Source organism: Anolis sagrei, chromosome 9 (genome assembly GCF_037176765.1).
Source record: "Anolis sagrei isolate rAnoSag1 chromosome 9, rAnoSag1.mat, whole genome shotgun sequence".
NCBI lineage: Eukaryota > Metazoa > Chordata > Lepidosauria > Squamata > Dactyloidae > Anolis > Anolis sagrei.
The window spans coordinates 2,077,671-2,101,918 of NC_090029.1; the positions used below are offsets into that span (position 1 = coordinate 2,077,671).

Sequence of the window (24,248 nt, forward strand, 5' to 3'; positions counted from 1 at the left end):
TTGATACAGAAATAGAAATAGTACTCCGAATTGGGAAAATACACATCAAAACAAAGTATTTCTACCATTTCTACGTGTTGAGCCTCAAGAAAAACTAAAAGTGTAAGATCTCGAATGAAGAAATTGATACGGAAATAGAAATAGTACAGACAAAAGAAGGAAAACTAGAAATTCCACGTTCAAGTGTAAAAACAAAAGAAACTAATAAAAACAATGAAAATTTTATTTTATTTTATTTTAAGAGTTGGTGGAAGTGAAATAGTTAGAAAGTCAGAAAGGGCTAATAAAGGTGTACCACCAAAAAGATTTATCGTTCCATAAGAAACATTTAAAATAGAAATTGAATTGAAAAAAATATATAAATTAAAGGAAAAGGAAGTGGCCTGAAGCTGTTAGGAATTGTGGGAATTGGAGTCCAAAACACCCGGAAAGGCTCAAGTTTGCCTGCGCCTGGTCTAAAACCAACAAATCTCCAAACATCTGACGTTGGATCCTGCTAATCCCGCGGGCTAAAAACAAACACGTCTTTTTGGAAACAGATATTTATGAAATTTCAGCAAGGAACAGACAATCGCGGGGTGGAAAAAACCCCATTAACAAACATGAAATGAACTCTTAGTTGTGTGCGAGTGGCATCCTTTCAGCAACCTTAAAAAGTGATTTTTCCCCCCTGTGGTCCTAACTCAAAAAAAAAAAAAGTATGTACAATTTTATTTATTTATTTTTTATAGCACAGGTAGAAGTAAGAAAATAGCAAAGTTTCTTCTCTCTTTTGAATAAAACCACGAGTAAATATCCCGCCCCGATTTCCCGCTGCTGCTTCACGAAGCGCTTTGTGAGACCCGTTCCGGCCAGAGCTTTTCTCTCTTTCTCTCTCAAAGGGAGGGAAGAAGTTCATAGAGACGAAGCCTCCGCACACAGGAAATGGAAGAAAAACAGAGCAAAACAAAAAAACAGAAAGAAAAAAAACCCCAAAGAGGCGTAGAAGGGACCAAAGAGAGAAAGCACAACATAAGAATACAATCCCAAGTCGGAGGTGATTAAAGCGGAAGGAGGGACATTCATCGGCGGAAGAAGAAAGCACTTGTGTTCGGACATTGAAGTTCAACCTAGGGTCAAGAATTTTGCCGCTTTAATGCTCTCCAATACTCTTTTTTTCCTTCTCTAGCTTGGAGGGAAACAACCCAAAAGAGACCCAAACGACTTTGTTTTGATTTCCAATGTGAGAGACACAGCCAAGACCAATATTTCACCCATTAAGTGACCCTTAGTTGTGGATATAAAGTGGTCCCTAAAGGTTTACGTTTTTTTTTTTTTTGCAGAGAGTCCGTTGTTTGGCACATCAGTCAAGTTAAAGCACCCGTTTTAATACCCCTCCTTTTATGGAGAATCGGAGACGAGCAAGAAAGGCAGCTCTCTCTCCGCAAGTCTGATCGGATCTGAATTCACTCCCTCTAAGGCCTCGCCTGCAGAACGAGCTCACACATATCTGCAGGGACCAAAGCGAGCCTCCTCTATCGATATTCACCCGGACAAGGAGGCCGTTATTTGAGACTCCGAGCAAACAACTCAGGGTTTGGTAGGAATTAAAGGGAAAAGTCATAGGTGAGACAGGGATGGAAGGAAGGGGAAAGCGACGCTCCACTTTCAGGAAGAAAAATGTTGTTTCGATGCCAATGGAGGAGAGCGTTTTGAGCCTGACCAAAACTAACGGGAAGCGTGGAGGTCGCCGACACCGAGCCCCCAAGACTGGGCCGCTCCGTATACGACTTGCTGACACAGGAGGCCTATGCTGCGCTATGGATAACCTCGCTTATAGAAGGAACCCAGTTCGATATCAATCTCACAGACTGAGCACAATTCGCATATAGGATGAGCCTAGTTCTATATCAGCCTCACTTACAGGTTGAACCCAGTTCTATATAAACCTCACTTATAGACTGGGGCCAGTTCTAGGTCAATCTCACTGAAATCTTAGTTATAGACTGAGCACAATTCTCGAACAATCTCACCTACAGATTGAGCCTGGTCCTATATAGACCCCACTTATAGAATGAGCAACCTTCTATAGAAATCTCACTTCCAAGTTAAGCCTAGTTCTATAGAAATCTCACTGAAATATGCTATAGACTGAGCCCAGTTCAATATTAACCTCATTTAAATCTCACCTATAGAATGAGCCTAGTTTGAACTCAATCCCACTAAAATATGTTATAGACTGAGCCCAGTTCTATATAAACCTCACCTATAGAATGAGCCCAGTTCTATAGAAATTTCACTGAAATATGCTATAGACTGAGCCCAGTTCAATATAAACATCGCCTAAATCTCACCTATAGAATGAGCCCAGTTTGAACTCAATTTCACTGAAATATAGACTGAGCCCAGTTCTATATAAACCTCACCTATGGAATGAGCCCAGTTCTATATCAATCTCACTGAAATATGTTATAGACTGAGCCCAGTTCTATATAACCCTCACCTATAGAATGAGCCCGGTTCTATATCAATCTCACTGAAATATGTTAGACTGAGCCCAGGTCTATATAAACCTCACCTATAGAATTAGCACCAATCTCAGTGAAATATGTTATAGACTGAGCCCAGTTCTATATAACCCTCACCTATAGAATGAGCACAATTCTATATAACCCTCACCTATAGAATGAGCCCAGTTCTATATCAATCTCACTGAAATATGTTATAGACTGAGCCCAGGCCTATATAAACCTCACCTATAGAATGAGCACCAATCTCAGTGAAATATGTTCTAGACTGAGCCCAGTTCTATTCAAACCTCACCTATAGAATGAGCCCAATTCTATATAAACCTCACCTATAGAATGAGCCCAATTCTATATAACCCTCACCTATAGAATGAGCCCAGTTCTATATCAATCTCACTGAAATATGTTATAGTCTGAGCCCAGTTCTATATAACCCTCACCTATAGAATGAGCCCAATTCTATATAACCCTCACCTATAGAATGAGCCCAGTTCTATATCAATCTCACTGAAATATGTTATAGTCTGAGCCCAGTTCTATACCAACTTTGCTTACAGATTGAGTCCGGTTCTATATAAACCTCACTTAAATATCACCTATAGAATGAGCCCAATTCTATATAAACCTCACCTATAGAATGAGCCCAGTTCTATATCAATCCCACTGAAATATCTCACAGACTGAGCCCAGTTCTATACAAACCTCACAGATTGAGCCTGGTTCTATATAAACCTCACTTAAATCTCGCCTATACAATGAGCCCAATTCTATATAACCCTCACCTATAGAATGAGCCCAGATCTATATCAATCTCACTGAAATATCTTACAGACTGAGCCCAGTTCTATACAAACCTCACTTACAGATTGAGCCCGGTTCTATATAAACCTCATTTAAATATCACCTATACAATGAGCCTAATTCTATATAACCCTCACCTATAGAATGAGCCCAGATCTATATCAATCTCACTGAAATATACTATAGACTGAGCCCAGTTGTATAGAATGCGCCCCGTTCGGTCATTCAAGTTCTGGCTAACTTAAACGGTGTGTAAGAAGAGAACGGTGTGGCTGTAATAATATAGGAAGTGCGCATCAGCTGGAATCCCTCTGGGCCCCGTTGTGGTGGCGGCAACAACAACAACAACAATGGCGGGAGCATCGAGGAGACCCAAGAAAGAGAGATCCGTCCTGATCCTTTTACGGCTGAAAAAGAACACAAACCGTGGATCGGTTACCAAACTCCCAAGGAGAAAAAAAAGCTGTGCAACACACACACACACACCCCAGTGTTAAGACTGTGGAGGCAACAGAAGGTGTGCAAAGGAGACAAAACAAGACAACTGAGCAGCTTTGGAAGCAGGCAGTGAAACCAAGTGGGGATGGTGAAGGAAGAGGACAAGAAGGAAGAAGGTGTGCGTCGCTCTCTTTCTCTCCCTCGACTGCGCAGCTTCGAGAGGAAGGAAGGCTTCACGGCCGCGTCCCGACTAAAATCCATGGCCTGGGCCTTAGCGCGCTCTACGTCTCCCACAGAGCTCTCAGCAGCAGCCGCTGGGAAGCAGAAAAGGGTGGGTGGGGTGGGTTTTCTGTTTGTTCGTTCTTTCGTTCCTTCGTTCTAGGTATGCGGCAGTCTATGATAGGATTAGGAGTTCATCAAAGCAGCGTGCACCGAAAGAAGCTGCTCTTCTTTGATCTGTTTTCTGTGATTTTCACCGGACCGCTGGCGCCCGCCGGACTGTTGTCGTTCTAAAAGGGGAGACAAGGAGAAAAAGAGCGAGAAAGGAGAAGGAAAAGATGGATATGAAGGAGCAAAGGCTTTGGGGAGAAGCCCAAAACAGCAGAGTTTGGTGGAGAATGGGCCAAAGATCCTGTCTGGTCACAAACTGGCTTATCTGAGTGGCTTCTGAGTCTCATTTAAGACAAGGAAGTGGGACATTTAGCAACAAAACTATATCCGAAAAAAAAGGGATTTGGGGGGGGGGGGGGAATATTGTTTGCTTACCGTTGAAAATTATCTAGGGCCGTCTCTGGATGTGAGGCACCCAAACAACAACCCCCATGACGCCATAGCATTGAACCAAGGCAATGAAAGTGGATTCATTCTACACCATCAATGCACCCCAAGCTTTTCGTTTCCATTGGTGCTCTAACACTTTTGTGTTTCAAAAAAGGAATTCTAACCCAATGTGCACCTTTTTGGGGCCAAATTACAAAGAGTGCTCTTTTCGCAGCTTTTGTGCATTCCATTCGACAGCAAATCCTTTTTTTTCTTTTGTTTTTAGGGCTTTTAAAATGGAAGTATGCATGAGTTTTGACGATGCACCAAACTTGAGGAAATACACTATTTTTTGAACCCATGGGATCCTGACACTTTGCGTACCTTGACCCTACTCAAAGGCAAAATCCATGCAAAAGAGATGTGGCCTTTTTGTGGTGTTTCCATGCAACGTGTGACTTTTACACATAACCATCTTGGTGCCATTTGTCAGAGAGAGAGAACCAAAGCAACATGCCACTGCAAACAAGAACACGTGAAGCTGTGTTGTTAGACCATGACAATGGAAGAATGTTTTGCTCTTCCACTCTGACCGTTCCACTGTCTGCAACAAAAACTAGGTCGAGTGTATGTCCAGCCTGATGGCGACCATGAAATCCTGTTAAAGAGGTCTCTGCATGGATGTTAAAGTCTCTCAGCACAATCAAGTGCTGGGAGACCAGGGCCGAATTGGAGACCACATCTGGTAGCTCAGGCAGGGAAACTGCTGAGTTACGGGGTGGGCGGTACACCAGCAGAATCCCCAAGCTACCATGGTTAAAGAGGTCTCTGCATGGATGTTAAAGTCTCCCAGCACAATCAAGTGCTTGCTGGGAGACCAGGGCCGAATTGGAGACCACATCTGGTAGCTCAGGCAGGGAAACTGCTGAGTTGCGGGGTGGGCGGTACACCAGCAGAATCCCCAAGCTACCACGGTTAAAGAGGTCTCTGCATGGATGTTAAAGTCTCCCAGCACAATTGAGTGCTGGGAGACCAGGGCCGAATTGGAGACCACATCTGCTAGCTCAGGCAGGGAAACTGCTGAGTCGCGGGGTGGGCAGTACACCAGCAGAATCCCCAAGCTACCACGGTTAAAGAGGTCTCTGCATGAATGTTGAAGTCTCCCAGCACAATCAAGTGCTGGGAGACCAGGGCCGAATTGGAGACCACATCTGGTAGCTCAGGCAGGGAAACTGCCGAGTTGCGGGGCGGGCGCTACACCAGCAGAATCCCCAAGCTATCACGGTTAAAGAGGTCTCTGCATGGATGTTAAAGTCTCCCAGCACAATCAAGTGCTGGGAGACCAGGGCCGAATTGGAGACCACATCTGGTAGCTCAGGCAGGGAAACTGCCGAGTTGCGGGGCGGGCGCTACACCAGCAGAATCCCCAAGCTATCACGGTTAAAGAGGTCTCTGCATGGATGTTAAAGTCTCCCAGCACAATCAAGTGCTGGGAGACCAGGGCCGAATTGGAGACCACATCTGGTAGCTCAGGCAGGGAAACTGCCGAGTTGCGGGGCGGGCGCTACACCAGCAGAATCCCCAAGCTATCACGGTTAAAGAGGTCTCTGCATGGATGTTAAGGTCTCCCAGCACAATCAAGTGCTGGGAGACCAGGGCCGAATTGGAGACTACATCTGGTAGCTCAGGCAGGGAAACTGCTGAGTCGCGGGGTGGGCAGTACACAAGCAGAATCCCCAAGCTACCACTGTTAAAGAGGTCTCTGCATGAATGTTAAAGTCTCCCAGCACAATTGAGTGCTGGGAGACCAGGGCCGAATTGGAGACCACATCTGCTAGCTCAGGCAGGGAAACTGCTGAGTCGCGGGGTGGGCGGTACACCAGCAGAATCCCCAAGCTACCACGGTTTCCCACTCTCAAGTGAACACACTCAAACTCAGAAGATTGCGGAACGGCACATCTGACCACGGCGATGGACTGCCGAAAGACTACTGCGACCCCTCCTCCCCGCCCCCCAGACCTAGCCTGCTGGTGCACCCAAAAACCTCATGTAAGCCGCACTGAGTCCCTTGGGGAGATGGTAGCGGGGTATAAATAAAGTGTTGTTGCTGTTGCTGCTGTTGTTATTATAATGATGATGATGATTATTATTATATTATTATGTGTTTGGATGCCTCCAAGGTGACCCACAAATGCAAAACGCACCTCTTTGGGCACTAAATGTGTCCAGTGGGATATTCTTATGAGAAAGCTCATTATAACAGACAGAAACCCCACCACCACCACCTCCCAGGATTTTGTCCTGCGGCAAAGGCTCGGCCCAAAAGCCAAACAGAGCAAGTTTGCAAAGAAGGAGAAGGACAAACCATTTTTCTGTTGAGTTTTGTCATAATGTCCCGTGCGAGAGTGAAGAACGCCTGAAAGAAGAGAAAAGAGGGATCAGACAATGGCAACCGGGTGAGAGAGCACAATGGTCACTTTTATGTATTCATTTGATTTATATCCAAGCAACAAAAGCCAAAAAAAAAAATCGTGAAAATAAACTTGTGAAATGCTAAAGAAAGTAAACACTAAAAACCCTATCTATATACATAAAAATGTAATGTTCGTTTGTGGGTTTGACAGAACTCAAAAACCATTGGACGAATTGACACCAAATTTGGACACAAGACACTTAACAACCCAAGGTATGTCCTTCACTCATAAAAATACTGAAAAACGCAGCAGAAGGGACTTAAAAAGCCCCCAAAAGCTAAATGACAATACAGAAAAAAGGGAAGAAAGAGAGAGGGAAGGGGAGGAAAAAAGAAAGAAAGAAAAGAAAGAGGGAGGGAGGGAAAGAAAGAAGGAAAGGGAGAAGGCAGCATGGAAGGAAGAGAAGGAAGGAAGGAAGGAAGGAAGGAAGGAAGGAAGGAGAGAAAGAGGGAGGGAAAGAAAAAGGGGAAAGGAAGGAAAGTTAGAGAAGGAAAGAAAAAAGGGAAAGAAGGAAGAAAAGAGGGAGCGAAGGAAGGGGAAAACATGTAGAGAAAGAGGGAGGGAAGGAAAGTAGGAAAGAGAGAAGGAAGAAAATTGACAGCAGAAGAGAAAGAAAATGAAGGAAGGAAAGAGATAGAGAAGGAAAGAAGAAGAGGAGGAAAGAGCGGAAGGAAGGAAAGAGGGAGTGAAGGAAGGAGGAAAAAAAGGAGAGAAAGAGGGAAAGTTGGCCACAGCAACGCGTGGCGGGTACAGCTAGTCTATATAAATAAAAATGTAATGTTCGTTTGTAGGATTAACAGAACTCAAAAACCACTGGACAAATTGACACCAAATTTGGACGCAAGACACCTAACAACCCAATGTATGTCCTTCACTCAAAAACATTGATTTTGTCATTTGGGAGTTGTAGTTGCTGGGATTTATAATTCACCTGCAATCAAAGAGCATTTTGAACTCCACCAACGATGGAATTGAACCAATCTTGGCATACAGAACTCCCATGACCCACAAAAAACACTAGAAGGGTTTGGTGGGCATTGACCTTGACTTTGGGAGTTGTAGTTCACCTACATCCAGAGAGCACTGGACTCAAACAATGATGGATCTAGACCAAACTTGGCACAAATATTCCATATGCCCAAATATGCACACAGATGGAGTTTGGGGGAAATAGACCTTCACATTTGGGAGTTGTAGTTACTGGGATTTATAGTTCACCTACAATCAAAGAGCATTGTGAATTCCACCTACGACAAACTTGGCACACAGAACTCCCATGACTAACAGAAAATACTGGAAGGGTTTGGCGGGCATTGACCTTGAGTTTTGGAGTTGTAGTTCACCTACATCCAGAGAGCACTGTGGACTCAAACAATGATGGATCTGGACCAAACTTTACACGAATACTCAATATGCCCAAACTTGGAAAAAATACTCAATATGCCCAAATGTGAATACTGGTGGAATTTGGGGAAAATAGACCTTGACATTTGGGAGTTGTAGTTGCTGGGATTTATAGTTCACCTACAATCAAAGAGCATTCAGAACCCCACCAACAATAGAATTGGACCTAAGTTTCCACACGTTACCCAGATGACCAAGAGGAAATACTGTGTTTTCGGATGGTCTTTGGCGACCCCTCGGAGACCCTCTCGCGACCTCCCCAGGGGTCCCGACCCCCAGGTTGAGAAACACTGAGCTAAGCCAAGGCAAGCTCTGAACTCCCGAACCCATTCAACACTTGAATACGAGGAGAATGTCGCTTATAACATATTGATGAAGGCACGCCATCCGTCACTATCACGTTACATTCCGGCAAAGAGTCCACTGACGATCTCAGGTGCGCCTACCTCTTCCACATTGATGCTCGACTTTGCGCTGGTCTCCAGGAACTTGATGCCGTAGTCGATTGCTAACTGCAAGAGGGCAAAGAGTTTGGGGGTTAAAAAAGCACAAAGAGGATTCATCCATCTCTCTGGATATCGGCTTCAGCACAAGAAAGGGACACAATAATAATAATAATAATAATAATAATAATAATAATAATAAACCTTTATTTATACCCCGCTACCATCTCCTGCAGGACTCGGTGCGGCTTACAAGAGGCCGAGCCCAAATACATCCATATATTTATTTATTTTATTTGTTGTGTCAGTGCAACCACTCGATTATATTACATTTCTAACAGAACAAAGCAAACAAACAGACATAATGCAAAATTTGTGAGTTTGGTAGTTGATTAAATGTCCTTTGAGCAGTCTCTGTCCCCTTGGAGTGCCTCTGGTGTTGCCGCAAGAAGGTTCTCCCTTGTGCATGTGGCAGGACTCAGGGTGCATTGCAGCAGGTGGTCAGTGGTTGGCTCTTCTCCGCACTCGCATGTTGTGGATTCCACTTTGTGGCCCCATTTCTGAAGGTTGGCTCTGCATCTCGTGGTGCCCGAGAGCAGTCTGTTCAGCGCCTTCCAAGTCGCCCCGTCTTCTTGGGTGCGACTTGGAAGGCTTGATACCAAAGGAGAGACTCCAGGGGGGCGACTTGAAAGACTTGATACCAAAGGAGAGACTCCAGGGGGGAGTCTCTCCTTTGGTATCAGCCATTGGTTGAGGTACTGGGTTTGAGCCTGCCACTTTTGGACTCTCGCTTGCTGAGGTGTTCCAGCGAGTGTTTCTATAGATCTAAGAAAACTATGTCTTGATTTAAGTCGTTGGCATGCTGGCTGATACCCAAACAAGGGATGAGCTGGAGATGTCTCTGCCTTGGTCCTTTCGCTATTGACTGCTACTTCCCGGCGGATGTCAGGTGCAATACCGGCTAAGCAGTGTAATTTCTCCAGTGGTGTAGGGCGCAGACACCCCGTGATAATGCGGCATGTCTCATTAAGAGCCACATCCACTGTTTTAGCGTGGTGAGATGTGTTCCACACTGGGCATGCGTACTCAGCAGCAGAGTAGCACAGCGCAAGGGCAGATGTCTTCACTGTGTCTGGTTGTGATCCCCAGGTTGTGCCAGTCAGCTTTCGTATGATATTGTTTCTAGCACCCACGTTTTGCTTGATGTTCAGGCAGTGCTTCTTGTAGGTCAGAGCACGGTCCAGAGTGACTCCTCCCAGGTATTTGGGTGCGCTGCAATGCCCCCCTGGGATTCCTTCCCAGGTAATCATCCTCAGAGCTCGGGATGCTTCTCTGTTCTTGAGATTAAAGGCACATGTCTGTGTTTTAGATGGATTAGGGATCAGCTGGTTTCCCCTGTAATAGGCAGTAAGGGCACCTAGAGCTTCAGAGAGCTTCTGTTCTACCATCTCAAAGCTCCCTGCTTGAGCGGTGATGGCACGATTATCAGCATAGATGAAACTCTGTCCCTTCTGGCAGTGGCTGGTCATTTGTGTAGATGTTGAACATGGATGGAGCAAGCACGCTCCCCTGAGGCAGGCCGTTCTTCTGCTTCCGCCATCTGCTTCTCTGGCCCTGGGACTCAACAAAGAAGCTCCTGTTTTGTAGCAGGTTTCCTATGAGGCGAGTGAGGTGGTCGTCCTTTGTGAGATTATACATTTTTCTCAGGAGGAGGCCGTGGTGGTTCACAGTCTCATAGGCTGCTGACAGGTCTATGAAGTTACCTATCCGAACGTATCTCGGCCTATCAGCCCACCAGGTCCCTAAGATCTTCTGGGGAGGCCCTGCTCTCGATCCCGCCTGCTTCACAGGTGCGGCTGGCGGGGACGAGAGACAGGGCCTTTTCTGTGGTGGCCCCCCGGCTGTGGAACGCCCTTCCTATGGAGGTAAGATCAGCCCCCTCGCTAACGGTGTTCCGAAAAAGATTAAAAACTTGGATGTTTGAACGGGCATTCGGTTATACAGTGCAATGAATGTGATGATTACAGGAATGGAAATTTGGACGACGGATTGGTTCACGACTCTAGTTATGAGATGCATTGTGTTGTCTATTGTTGTGTCAATATTGTATATTATGCTTTTGTGGTTTTAAATTGTATATCATTGATTGATTCTTATCCTTGTTGTAAACCGCGTTGAGTCGCCTGTTGGGCTGAGAAACTGCGGTATACAAGTAAAGTAAAGTAAAGTAAAGTAAATAAATAAATATGAAGACAGCTCCTGTGATCTGCTGCCTTCAAAGCCACCTTCTATGTGTTGAGTCAGGTTCAGCAATTGCGATGTGCAGCTTTTGCCTTTCCTGAAGCCAGCTTGCTGTGGAATCAGACAAGGGTCTATATTTTCCATAATTCTATGCAAAATAAGTCTCTCCAGAACTTTGTAGAGTTGGCACAACAGGGAGATTGGTCAGAGGCTGGATGGCCATCTGTCAGGGGTGATTTGAATGCAACATTCCTGCTTCTTGGCAGAATGGGGTTGGACTGGATGATGGCCCAGGAGGTCTCTTCCAACTCTTGGATTCTAGGATTCTATGTAGCTTTTTGGGTCATTACGGTCTTTGGCTGGCTTCATCAATAAAACACAACAACAACAACACAACAACAACAACACAACAATAAATAACTCATAACAAGGCAAAACAATAACAATAATATCACGACACATTTCAAACCTGTGGCAGGGCCAAATGTAATGATTAAAAATTTAAAATGCTGGGCATGTCCAAGAGAAATAGGATGGATATTTTAGGGATAGGTGGGCGTGCCGACAATTCTACATCTCTCGTAAAGTGCATTTGGGACCTATTGCTTGGGATTCCTTATTCTGGAAAGGCACACTGGAACATCCACGTTTTCAAGTTCCTTCTAAAGACTGCCAACGTTGGGGCATGCCTGATGTCCTTGGGGAGGGAGTTCCAGAGTCGAGGGGCCACCACCAAGAAGGCCCTGTCCCTCGTCCCCACCAGTTGCGCTTGCGATGGTGGTGGGAGCGTGAGCAGGGCCTCTCCAGATGAACGAAGGGATCATGTGGGTTCGTATACGGAAATGCGGTCACGAACAATCCACTTCTGTGGAAATCGAAAATCGAGAAGATGTATGGTGGACAACAACCTTGTTTTCGTCTCTGGGGAAGTGTTTGCATATCATCATCACACAAGAAGTGCTCATCCTCTTGCCCACTGCTAGGTTGAGAAGTGTTTTATGAAGAAGAAGAAAAGGAAAAGGATGGAGAAAGAAGAAAAGGAAGAGGAGAAAAGGAAAAGGATGGACTAAGAAGACAAGAAAGGAGAGAAAGAAGTTGAGGAAGAGGAAGAAAGGAAGTAAGGAGGAAGAGGGGGCAGAAGAAGAGGTAGAAAAAGAAGAAAAGGACGAGAAAGAAGAAGAGAAGAAAAGGAAAAGGAAGGAGGAAGAAGAAGAAGACAAGAGAAAAAAGTTGAGGAAGGGAGGGAGGGAGGAGGAGGAAGAAGAAGAAAAGGAAGAAAAAGGGGAAGAAGAAGGAAGAGGAGGAGGAAAAGAAGAAGGGGAAGAAGGAAGGAGAAAAGGAAGAAGAAAGAGGAAGAAGAAGAAGAAGAAGAGAAGAGAAGAAAAGGAAGGAGGAGGAAGAAGACAAGGAAGAAAAGAAAGAAGTTGAGGAAGAGGAAGGAAGACCAAGGAAGGGAGAAAGAAGAAGAGGAAGAGGAAGAGGAGGAAAGGGAAGAAGAGGAGGAGGAAAAAGAAGAAGGGGAAGAAGGAAGAAGGAAGGGCAGAGGAGGAAGAAGAGAAGAAAAGGATGGAGAAAGAAGACAAGAAAGGAAAGAAAGAAATTGAGGAAGAGGAAGGAAGGGAGGAGGAAGAAGAAGAAAAAAAGATGGGGAAGAAGAGGAGGAGGAAAAAGGTGGAAGAAGGAAGAAGAAAAGGAAGAAGGAAGAGAAAGAAGAAGAGAAGAAAAGGAAAAGGAAGGAGGAGGAACAAGCCAAGGAAGAAGAGAAAGACGTTGAGGAAGAAGAAGACAGGTGGAGGAGGAAGAAGAAAAAAAAGTAGACGAGGAAGAAAGAAGAAGAGAATGGAAAAGGAACAAGAACAAGAAGAAATTGGTTATGTAAATATATATAAATATACAATTATTTCCGTGCAGCTCGAGGAAGGGCACAACATCAACAAAACAATGATGGATCTGGATCAAACTTGGCACAAATCCTCAATATGCCCAAATGTGAACACTGGTGGAGTTGTAGTTGCTGGGATTTATAGTTCACCTGCAATCAAAGAGCATTCTGAACTTCACCAGCGATAAAACTGAGCCAAACTTCCCATATTTTTATTACGGAATCCATTAGGAAACGACACGGAGGACCCAGGAACAAACACCGTGTCACATCGTGTGATCCGTTCTTTATCTGGCAAGGCTTACCTTCTCCCCTTTTTCTTTCGAAACTTGCCTCTTCTCGTTCATGTCGCATTTGTTGCCGAGGATCATCCTTTCTACGTCCGAAGACGCGTGCTGGAAGGAAAGACAGACGCACCAGGTGAAGAAGGAGAACCGTATCACCAAATAGATCTCCCCCAAAAGACGTCCAACTTTCTCCGATTCCAAGCTGACCTTTGACCCCAGGCTGTGCTGGACAGGAAACGAGCAAACGGGTGGGAAACAAGGAGGGGAGGAAATGGACGAGGCTTCGGTCCAGAGCGCAAGGAGGAAGGAAGGAAGGACACACGGAGGGACAGGATCCAAGGAAGGAAGGGGGAAGAAGTCCCAAATGGCTCTGCGACTCTTATGCGAGGAACACAAAAATACCACCGTTGCCATCCCAGAAAATGTGGGGTGTGACTATTATGCGATGAAATAAAGCTAACCCTTCAGTTAACTTGCTTTCTGACCAACTGTTAGGTATTGTGGGAGTTGAAGTACTTTGTGATCAACTGTGGCTCTGCGACTCTTATGCGAGGAACACAAAAATACCACCGTTGCCATCTCAGAAAATGTGGGGTGCGACTATTATGCGATGAAATAAAGCTAACCCTTCAGTTAAATTGCTTTGTGACCAACTGTTAGGTATTGTGGGAGTTGAAGTACTTTATGATCAACTGTGGCTCTGCGACTCTTATGCGAGGAACACAAAAATACCACCGTTGCCATCTCAGAAAATGTGGGGTGCGACTATTATGCGATGAAATAAAGCTAACCCTTCAGTTAAATTGCTTTGTGACCAACTGTTAGGTATTATGGGAGTTGAAGTACTTTGTGATCAACTGTGGCTCTGCGACTCTTATGCGAGAAACACAAAAATACCACCGTTGCCATCCCAGAAAATGTGGGGTGCGACTATTATGTGATGAAATAAAGCTAACAATTCAGTTAACTTGCTTTGTGACCAACTGTTAGGTATTGTGGTGCTAATATTGTTATTGTATTGACCTCTTTGATGCTGCTAATTAACTTGGTTGCTCAACCACCTTTCAATTGTACGGACTAAATTCAGTACGGTTGCACAGAGCACTTTAGCAACTTTATAAGCTTAGCACTTTATCTTATCTTATTAGCACTTTAAACTTTCTATCTCGGGGACACTTTACTCAACCTAGCACTTTAATTGACTCGATACATCAGCGTCGAATCAGGCCTCCATGACGCATCTCATTAGGCACCTTGAGATTAATTGTTAGTCAATGCATTTTAACTGTTGACATAATTCCCAATTGCACTTTAAGAGCTTTAACCAAACCCCCTGACTGTATAATCAACTGTTATCCATGCTATTATTTAACTTCTTGCAATTGTTAACTTGGTTACTAATTGCACGTGTGGGACAAAGAAAATGGAATAGCTCCGGGGGACCTGATTACAACATAATAGGAGCAGGAGACGATTGGAGGGTAAAGCCTTGGCAAACTGGAATTGTACTTTATCAAACAGTCTATAATGATTCTTGGCTTACTATTATGGATGTTGAACGCGTCATGGAGGAGGGAGAGGCTTCCGTTAGTCGAGGAGCCCCCATAGAAGTCGTGGTGGGGAAGGGGAGATACGGGAAAGGGAGACCTTTAATTCGGCCTAGGGAACGTGGAACAACATTAGTAATCCCAAATCGGTCTCCTGATACGGTAAGTTGGTGTAACCAGGTTGGCGGTCCCTCCGGATTGAAGGTGGTGCTGTTGAACGCCAGATCTGTCAACGGTAAAACAACTTTTATCCAGGATTTAATCCTGGATGAACGGGCAGATCTGGCGTGCATCACAGAGACCTGGCTGGATGAAGCGGGAGGTGTAAATTTGACCCAGCTCTGTCCACCCGGGTTCTCTGTGCAGCACCAACCGAGATCCGGAGGGCGGGGAGGCGGGGTGGCAGTAGTCTATAGAGATTCCATTCTTCTGACCAGGACCCCCATCCCGCAGTCAACAAATTTTGAATGCGTCCACCTGAGGGTGGGTGACCGGGACAGATTAGGGATTCTGCTAGTGTACCGTCCACCTCGCTGCACTACAGTCTCCCTACCTGAGCTAGCAGGGGTAGTCTCGGACCTGGCATTGGAGTCCCAACGGCTACTTGTGCTGGGGGACTTCAATGTCCATGCCGAGGCTGCCCTAACGGGAGCGGCTCAGGACTTCATGTCTACCATGGCAACCATGGGGCTGTCCCAACAAATATCTGGCCCCACCCACTGTGCTGGACATACATTGGACCTAGTTTTCTGTCAGGGATGGGAGGAAGGCGGCGGTGTTGAGGAGTTATCCATCACTCCGTTGCCATGGACCGACCACCATCTGGTCAGCTTTAGACTTACTGCACCCCTTAACCTCCGCAGAGGTGGAGGACCTATTAAAATGGTCCGCCCCAGGAGGCTTATGGATCCGGAGGGATTCCTGATGGCTCTTGGGGAATTTCCCGCCACCTCGGTTGGCGATCCTGTTGATGCCCTGGTCGCTCTCTGGAATGGGGAGATGACCAGAGCAATAGACACGATCGCTCCAGAACGTCCCCTCTCAAGTAGCCGAACTAAACCAGCTCCTTGGTTTACTGAGGAGCTGGCAGCGTTGAAGCGAAAGAAGAGGGAACTAGAGGGCGTGTGGCGTTCGGATCCGAGCGAGCCAAATCGAACACGGTTTGTGGCCTTTTTAAGGTCATACGCCGCGGCAATAAGAGCCGCAAAGAAAACTTTCTTTGCGGCCACTATTGCGTCTGCAAAGAACCGTCCGGCTGAACTGTTCCGAGTTGTCAGAGGCCTGTTAAAACCCACCATTCAGGATGGGTGCCCTGATGACTCGGCGGCTCGCTGTGAAGCCTTTGCTCAGTTCTTTGCAGACAAAGTCGCTTTGATCCGCTCTGGCCTGGATACCATATTAACGGCAGTCTCTGAGGATGTAACACGAGCATCTGCTTGTCCAATTTTGATGGATTCATTTCAATTGGTTCAAACCGAGGATGTGGACAAGGTGCTTGGAGGAATGAGAGCTACCACATGCATCCTAGACCCCTGCCCATCCTGGCTTCTAAAGGAGGCCAGAGGGGGATTGGCCGAGTGGGTTAAGGTGGTGGTTAATGCCTCCCTTCGGGAAGGCATATTTCCAGCCAGCTTAAAGCAAGCTGTGATAAAACCGCTGTTGAAGAAACCATCACTGGACCCCACTCAATTGGTTAACTATCGGCCTGTTTCCAATCTCCCCTTTTTGGGCAAAGTCATGGAACGTGTGGTGGCCTCACAACTCCAGGCATTCTTGGTAGACACGGATTATCTGGATCCGGCACAGTCTGGCTTTAGGCCGGGGCATGGTACTGAGACAGCCTTGGTCGCCTTAGTGGATGATCTCCGTCGGGAGCTCGACAGGGGGAGTGTGTCCTTGTTGGTGCTACTCGACCTCTCAGCGGCCTTCGATACCGTCGACCACGGTATCCTTCTGGGACGCCTCGTGGGAATGGGACTCGGAGGTACTGCTTTGCAGTGGCTCCGGTCATTCCTCGAGGGCCGGTCTCAGATGGTGTTACTGGGGGACTCCTGTTCTACCCCACAGCCTTTGTCTTGTGGGGTTCCTCAGGGCTCAATACTGTCCCCCATGTTGTTTAACATCTACATGAAGCCGCTGGGCGAGATCATCCGGAGTTTCGGGGTGCGGTGTCATCTGTACGCAGATGATGTCCAACTCTGTCACTCCTTCCCACCTGCTACTAAGGAGGCTGTCGAAGTCCTGAACCGGTGCTTGGCCGCTGTGACGGTCTGGATGGGGGCGAACAAATTGAAACTGAATCCAGACAAGACAGAGGTACTCCTGGTTAGTCGCAGGGCCGAACAGGGTATAGGGTTACAGCCTGTGTTAGACGGGGTCGCACTCCCCCTGAAGACACAGGTTCGCAGTTTGGGTGTGATCCTGGATTCATCGCTGAGCCTGGATCCCCAGGTTTCGGCGGTGACCAGGGGAGCATTCGCACAGTTAAGACTCGTGCGCCAACTGCGACCGTACCTTGGGAAGTCTGACTTGGCCACGGTAGTCCACGCTCTGGTTACATCCCGCCTCGACTACTGCAACGCTCTCTACGTGGGGTTGCCTTTGAAGACGGCCCGGAAGCTCCAACTAGTCCAACGGGCGGCAGCCATGGTACTAACAGGAGCAGGGCGCAGGGAGCATACAACTCCTCTGCTGTACCAGCTCCACTGGCTGCCGATTAGCTACCGGACCCAATTCAAAGTGCTGGCTTTGGCCTTTAAAGCCCTAAACGGTTCTGGCCCAACATATCTATCCGAACGTATCTCGACCTATCAGCCCACCAGGACCCTAAGATCTTCAGGAGAGGCCCTTCTCTCAGTCCCGCCTGCTTCACAGGTGAGGTTGGCGGGAACGAGAGATAGGGCCTTTTCTGTGGTGGCCCCTCGGCTTTGGAATGCCCTCCCTATAGAGATAAGAACAGCCTCTTCACTGATGGTATTTCGTAAAAAACTGAAAACTTGGATGTTCGAGCAAGCTTTCGATTAACTCGATGCAAGGAATTCCCGACCTAGGACCGGCAATTACTGACAACGAATCAGGATCATGGCTAAACTAAGAGATGAATTGGTCTGTATTGGTGGCCCAATACTGTGAAATGTTTATGTTGTGTTTTATATTTTAATTGAATATTGTTGTTTTATTGTTGTTGTAAACCGCGATGAGTCGCCGCTTTGGCTGAGATATCGGCGGTATACAAGCGTATTAAATAAATAAAATAAATAAATAAATAAATAAAGTTGAAGTACTTTGTGATCAACTGTGGCTCTGCGACTCTTATGCGAGGAACACAAAAATACCACCGTTGCCATCTCAGAAAATGTGGGGTGCGACTATTATGCGATGAAATAAAGCTAACCCTTCAGTTAACTTGCTTTGTGACCAACTGTTAGGTATTGTGGGAGTTGAAGTATTTTATGATCAACTGTGGCTCTGCGACTCTTATGCGAGGAACACAAAAATACCACCGTTGCCATCTCAGAAAATGTGGGGTGTGACTATTATGCGATGAAGTCCATAACACCTGGAGGGAGGGCCAAAGTTTGCCCATGCCTGCATTAGACCTTCAGACCCCCAGGTTGAGAACCACTGGCCTACCTCTTCGATGTTCCGTATCCAGTTCTTAATGTTGTCGAAAGACTTTTCGTTGGTGATGTCGTAGACCAGCATTATTCCCTGGAGGAGAAATGACAAGTGCAAGGATTGAGTGATGCCTTCCCTGCAAACAGTCCCAAAGTTTGGGTTGTTGTAGGTTTTTTGGGCTGTATGGCCATGTTTTAGAAGCATTCTCTCCTGACGTTTCGCCTGCAAGGATGCCTGCCACAGATGCTGGTAGGCATCTCTCCTGACGTTTCGCCTGCAACAAACCTCTGAGGATGCCTGACACAGATGCAGGTGAAATGTCAGGAGAGAATGCTTCTAGAACATGGCCATACAGCCCAAAAAACATACAACCCAGGGATTCCAGCCATGAAAGCCTTCGACAATACAGTCCCAAAGTTTGCTAACTGTTTCCACATGGAAAGCTTTATGGTATCCTAATAATAATAATAATAATAATAATAATAATAATAATAATTTAATTTAATATTTAATACCCCGCCACCATCTCTCCAATGGGAACTCGGGGCAGCTTACATGAGGCCAAGCCCAACAGCATATTACAATAAAGTAAAACCAAAACCCAATAACAACACAGTAAAATACATAATAATAATAATAATAATAATAATAATAATTTTTATTTCTACCCCACCACCATCTCCCCAATGGGGACTCGGGGCAGCTTACATGAGGCCAAGCCCAACAGCATATATTACAATAAAGTAAAACCAAAACACAATAACAACACAGTAAAATACATAATAATAATAATAATAATAATAATAATAATAATAATAATAATTTTTATTTCTACCCCACCACCATCTCCCCAATGGGGACTCGGGGCAGCTTACATGAGGCCAAGCCCAACAGCATATATTACAATAAAGTAAAACCAAAACACAATAACAACACAGTAAAATACATAATAATAATAATAATAATAATAATAATAATAATAATAATAATATTTTTTATTTCTACCCCGCCACCATCTCCCCAATGGGGACTCGGGACAGCTTACATGAGGCCAAGCCCAACAGCATATTGGCAGGGTGTAAGATACCATTTGGGCAATATTTTCCTCCTCATTTCTCGTACTTTGGCATTCCTTTCCATCCCTGTTGTCTCTACCACATTTCTCATTTCAGCAGGAGCTCAACCTTCTGTCCGGATTCAAACCGCCAACCCTTTGGTCAGCAAGTTCCACAGCTCAGCGGTTGAACCCCCTGCGCCACCAGAGGGTTATAAAGAAATAAATAACAGCCATATTAAAGATGGCCCTGCCACCAAAGGTTGACTGGTGGGACGGGGCAATCCTTGCTACTCTGAAATGGGATGCTTTCTTGAGGACAGGAACCAAGCCAAGCCGAAACGCAAGCCCTTACCATGGCTCCTCTGTAGTAGGCGGTCGTGATGGTGCGAAACCTTTCCTGGCCTGCAGTGTCCCTGGAAGACAAGGGGAGATACGTGAGTTTCATAGGCATACATCACAAGTGTTGAACCTGACTCAGCACAGAGAAGATGGCTTTGAAAGGCAGCAGATCACAGGAGCTGTCTTCATAGACCTGTCAGCAGACTATGAGACTGTGAACCACTGCTGTCTCCTCCTGAGAAAAATGTATAATATCACAAAGGACGACCACCTCACCCGTCTCATAGGAAACCTGCTACAAAACAGGAGCTTTTTTGTTGAGTTCCAGGGCCAGAGAAGCAGATGGTGGAAACAGAAGAATGGAACAAATCAAGAACTTTGGTCCAAAAGCAAGGCGCTGGCTGCTGGAGCTGATGAACAACGGCACTGCATCCTGTCAGATCCCCAAAATCTGGAGGAAAGCAAGAGTCATCGCCGTCTTGAAGTCAGGCAAAGACCGTCATGACCCAAAAAGCTACAGACCAATCTCCCTGTTGTACCACCTCTACAAAGTTCTGGAGAGACTTATTTTGCAAAGAATTACGGAAATAATAGACCGCTGTCTGATCCCACAGCAAGTTGGCTTCAGGAAAGGCAGAAGCTGCACATGGCAAGTGCTGAACCTGACTCAGCACATAGAAGATGGCTTTGAAAGGCAGCAGATCAGAGGAGCTGTCTTCATAGACCTGTCAGCAGACTATGATCCTGTGAACCACCATTGCCTCCTCCTGAGAAAAATGTATAATCTCACACAGGACGACCACCTCACCCGCCTCATAGGAAACCTGGTACAAAACAGGAGCTTTTTTGTTGAGTTTCAGGGCCAGAGAAGCAGATGGCGGAAACAGAAGAACGGCCTGCCTCAGGGGAGCGTGCTTGCTCCATCCATGTTCAACATCCACACAAATGACCAGCCACTGCCAGACGGGACAGAGAGCTTCATCTATGCTGATGATCGTGCCATCACCGCTCAAGCAGGGAGCTTTGAGATGGTTGAACAGAAGCTCTCCGAAGCTCTAGGTGCTCTTACTGCCTATTACAGGGAAAATTAGCTGATCTCTAATCATATATCATATATATAATATCAAGAAGGACGACCACCTCACCCGCCTCATAGGAAACCTGCTACAAAACAGGAGCTTCTTTGTTGAGTTCCAGGGCCAGAGAAGCAGATGGAAGAAAGAGAAGAATGGCCTGCCTCAGGGGAGCGTGCTTGCTCTATCCATGTTTAACATCTACACAAATGACCAGCCACTGCCAGAAGGGACAGAGAGCTTCATCTATGCTGATGATCGTGCCATCACCGCTCAAGCAGGGAGCTTTGAGATGGTTGAACAGAAGCTCTCCGAAGCTCTAGGTGCCCTTCCTGCCTATTACTACAGGGAAAACCAGCTGATCCCTAACCCACCTAAAACACAGACACGGGGGAGCTGTCTTCATAGATCTGTCAGCAGCCTATGAGACTGTGAACCACCCCCGCCTCCTCCTGAGAAAAATGTATAATATCACAAAGGACGACCACCTCACCCGCCTCATAGGAAACCTGCTACAAAACAGGAGCTTCTTTGTTGAGTTCCAGGGCCAGAGAAGCAGATGGCGGAAAGAGAAGAACGGCCTGCCTCAGGGGAGCGTGCTTGCTCCATCCATGTTCAACATCTACACAAATGACCAGCCACTGCCAGAAGGGATAGAGAGCTTCATCTATGCTGATGATCGTGCCATCACCGCTCAAGCAGGGAGCTTCGAGATGGTAGAACAGAAGCTCTCCGAAGCTCTAGGTGCTCTTACTGCCTATTACAGGGAAAACCAGCTGATCCCTAATCCATCTAAAACACAGACATGTGCTTTTCACCTTAAGAACGGACAAGCATCCCGAGCTCTGAGGATTACCTGGGAAGGAATCCCACTGGAGCATTGCAGCGCACCCAAATCCCTGGGAGGAGTCACTCTGGACCATGCTCTGGCCTACAAGAAGCACTGCCTGAACATCAAGCAAAAAGTGGGTGCTAGAAACAATATCATACGAAAGCTGACTGGCACAACCTGGGGATCACAACCAGACACAGTGAAGACATCTGCCCTTGCGCTATGCTACTCTGCTGCTGAGTACGCATGCCCAGTGTGGAACACATCTCACCACGCTCAAACAGTGGATGTGGCTCTTAATGAGACATGCCGCATTATCACGGGATGTCTGTGCAAAATACTGTTTGCTTACAGTTGAAAATTACCTAGGGCCTCCTCTGGCCAGGGTAAGCATCAAATAGAAGACTTTCGTATTGTGGACTCCTTTGGACACAAAACAAGGCGAGAAGGGGAGGGAAAGGGCTTTTGAGAGTTGATAAGCCTTAGGCCTAAGCCCCATCTGCTCTCTGGACGGGGAAAGGCGTCTCCTTATCTAGACACACCGCCCCTCAAGAGGCCTCTACAGAAAACTTTACAATTCAAAGGGTGAGCTTCGCTTCTCAAGCATTATTTCTTGTGTCAGGGGAGCCAGTCAATTATATTACATTTCTAACAGAACAAAGCAAACAAACAGAGAAAATGCAAAATGTGTGAGTTTGGTAGTGGATTAAATGTCCTTTGACCAGTCTCTGTCCCCTTGGAGTGCCTCTGGTGTTGCTGCAAGAAGGTCCTCCATGGTGCATGTGGCAGGGCTCAGGGTGCATTGCAGCAGGTGGTCAGTGGTTTGCTCTTCTCCGCACTCGCATGTCGTGGATTCCACTTTGTGGCCCCATTTCTGAAGGTTGGCTCTGGATCTCATGGTGCCAGAGCGCAGTCTGTTCAGCGGCTTCCAAGTCGCCCAGTCTTCTGTGTGCCCAGGGGGGAGTCTCTCCTTTGGTATCAGCCATTGGTTGAGGTCCTAGGTTTAAGCCTGCCACTTTTGGACTCTCGCTTGCTGAGTTGTTCCAGTGAGTGTCTCTGTAGATCTTAGAAAACTATTTCTTCATTTAAGTCGTTGACATGCTGGCTGAGACCCAAACAGGGGATGAGCTGGAGATGTCTCTGCCTTGGTCCTTTCACTATTGGCTGCCACTTCCCGGCGGATGCCAGGTGGCGCAATACCGGCTAAGCAGTGTAATTGCTCCAGTGGTGTAGGGCGCAGACACCCCCTGATAATGCGGCATGTCTCATTCAGAGCCACATCCACTGTTTTAGTGTGGTGAGATGTGTTCCACACTGGGCATGCATCCTCAGCAGCAGAGTAGCACAGCGCAAGGGCAGATGTCTTCACGTGTCTGGTTGTGATCCCCAGGTTGTGCCAGTCAGCTTTCGTATGATATTATTTCTAGCACCCACTTTTTGCTTGATGTCCAGGCAGTGCTTCTTGTAGGTCAGAGCACGGTCCAGAGTGACTCCTCCCAGGTATTTGGGTGCATTGCAATGCTCCAGTGGGATTCCTTCCCAGGTGATCCTCAGAGCTCGGGATGCTTCTCTGTTCTTGAGATGAAAGGCACATGTCTGTGTTTTAGATGGATTAGGGATCAGCTGTTTTTCCCTGTAATAGGTAGTAAAAGCACCTAGAGCTTCGGAAAGCTTCTGTACTGCCATCTCAAAGCTCCCTGCTTGAGCGGTGATGGCACGATCATCAGCATAGATGAAACTCTCTGTCCCTTCTGGCAGTGGCTGGTCATTTGTGTCGATGTTGAACATGGATAGAGCGAGCACGCTTCCCTGAGGCAGGCCCTTCTTCTGTTTCCGCCATCTGCTTCTCTGGCCCTGGAACTCAACAAAAAAGCTCCTGTTTTGTAGCAGGTTTCCTATGAGGCGGGTGAGGTGGTCGTCCTTTGTGAGATTATACATTTTTCTCAGGAGGAGGGGGTGGTTCACAGTATCCTAAGCCGCTGAGAGGTCTATGAAGACAGCTCCTGTGATCTGCTGCCTTTCAAAGCCATTCTCAAGCATGAATACCCCATTCCCGTCCCTTTCGTACAGCCTCGGCAACCACTGTTTTTCTAATATCTGTAAGCAATGCATAGCCCTGCAAACAGTTGCTAATTCTTCCCAGAGAATGTTGCAGAGATCCCAAGAGAGAGATGCCGTAAGCCACGGCCAAGGACACTGTCTTTGCGGAGCGTGGCACATTCTCCTCCAAGGAACTTACCATATCTGTAGCTTGATCTTCTTCCCGTCTAGCTCTATTGTTCGGATTTTGAAATCGATTCCTGTGGAGGAAACAAGGAGAAACGTTCGTTAGGATTCGGTGCTCGGTGACAGGGGTGCCGAGCGCTCCGCAAGGGTCCCCAATGGCATTCAGCATGCTTCGGCGCACTGGAAGAGATGGAGTACACAGTGGTTTGGATTCACACCAGTTTAAGAGTCACACCAGGAACAAGACTCATTGGCTTCTATGGATATGAACCCATTTATTTATTTATTTTATTTTTTATATTATATTTTATTTTGTATTT

At 46.5% G+C, this 24,248-nt stretch overlaps 1 protein-coding gene across 3 annotated transcripts in view; it reads right to left on the bottom strand.

Moving 5' to 3' along the window:
* Positions 1–209: 209 nt before the first annotated feature.
* Positions 210–24,248, bottom strand: part of RAB8B (RAB8B, member RAS oncogene family) — a 57,511-nt gene continuing 33,472 nt past the window's right edge. Inside the window, exons 2-9 of one of the 3 annotated variants that reach the window (XR_010910289.1) lie at positions 23,942–24,002; positions 19,811–19,871; positions 18,417–18,494; positions 13,255–13,344; positions 8,830–8,895; positions 6,871–6,921; positions 3,245–4,255; positions 210–3,087 (exon numbers count right to left, since the gene is read on the bottom strand). Coding sequence is in view for 1 of the 3 variants with exons in the window: in XM_067471211.1 (XP_067327312.1) it covers positions 4,163–4,255; positions 6,871–6,921; positions 8,830–8,895; positions 13,255–13,344; positions 18,417–18,494; positions 19,811–19,871; positions 23,942–24,002 (500 nt within the window). In the remaining 2 variants the exon portion in view is untranslated. Of the gene's footprint in view, positions 4,256–6,870; positions 6,922–8,829; positions 8,896–13,254; positions 13,345–18,416; positions 18,495–19,810; positions 19,872–23,941; positions 24,003–24,248 lie in introns of all 3 variants that reach the window. The other 2 variants (XR_010910290.1, XM_067471211.1) reach the window with 2 other exon arrangements.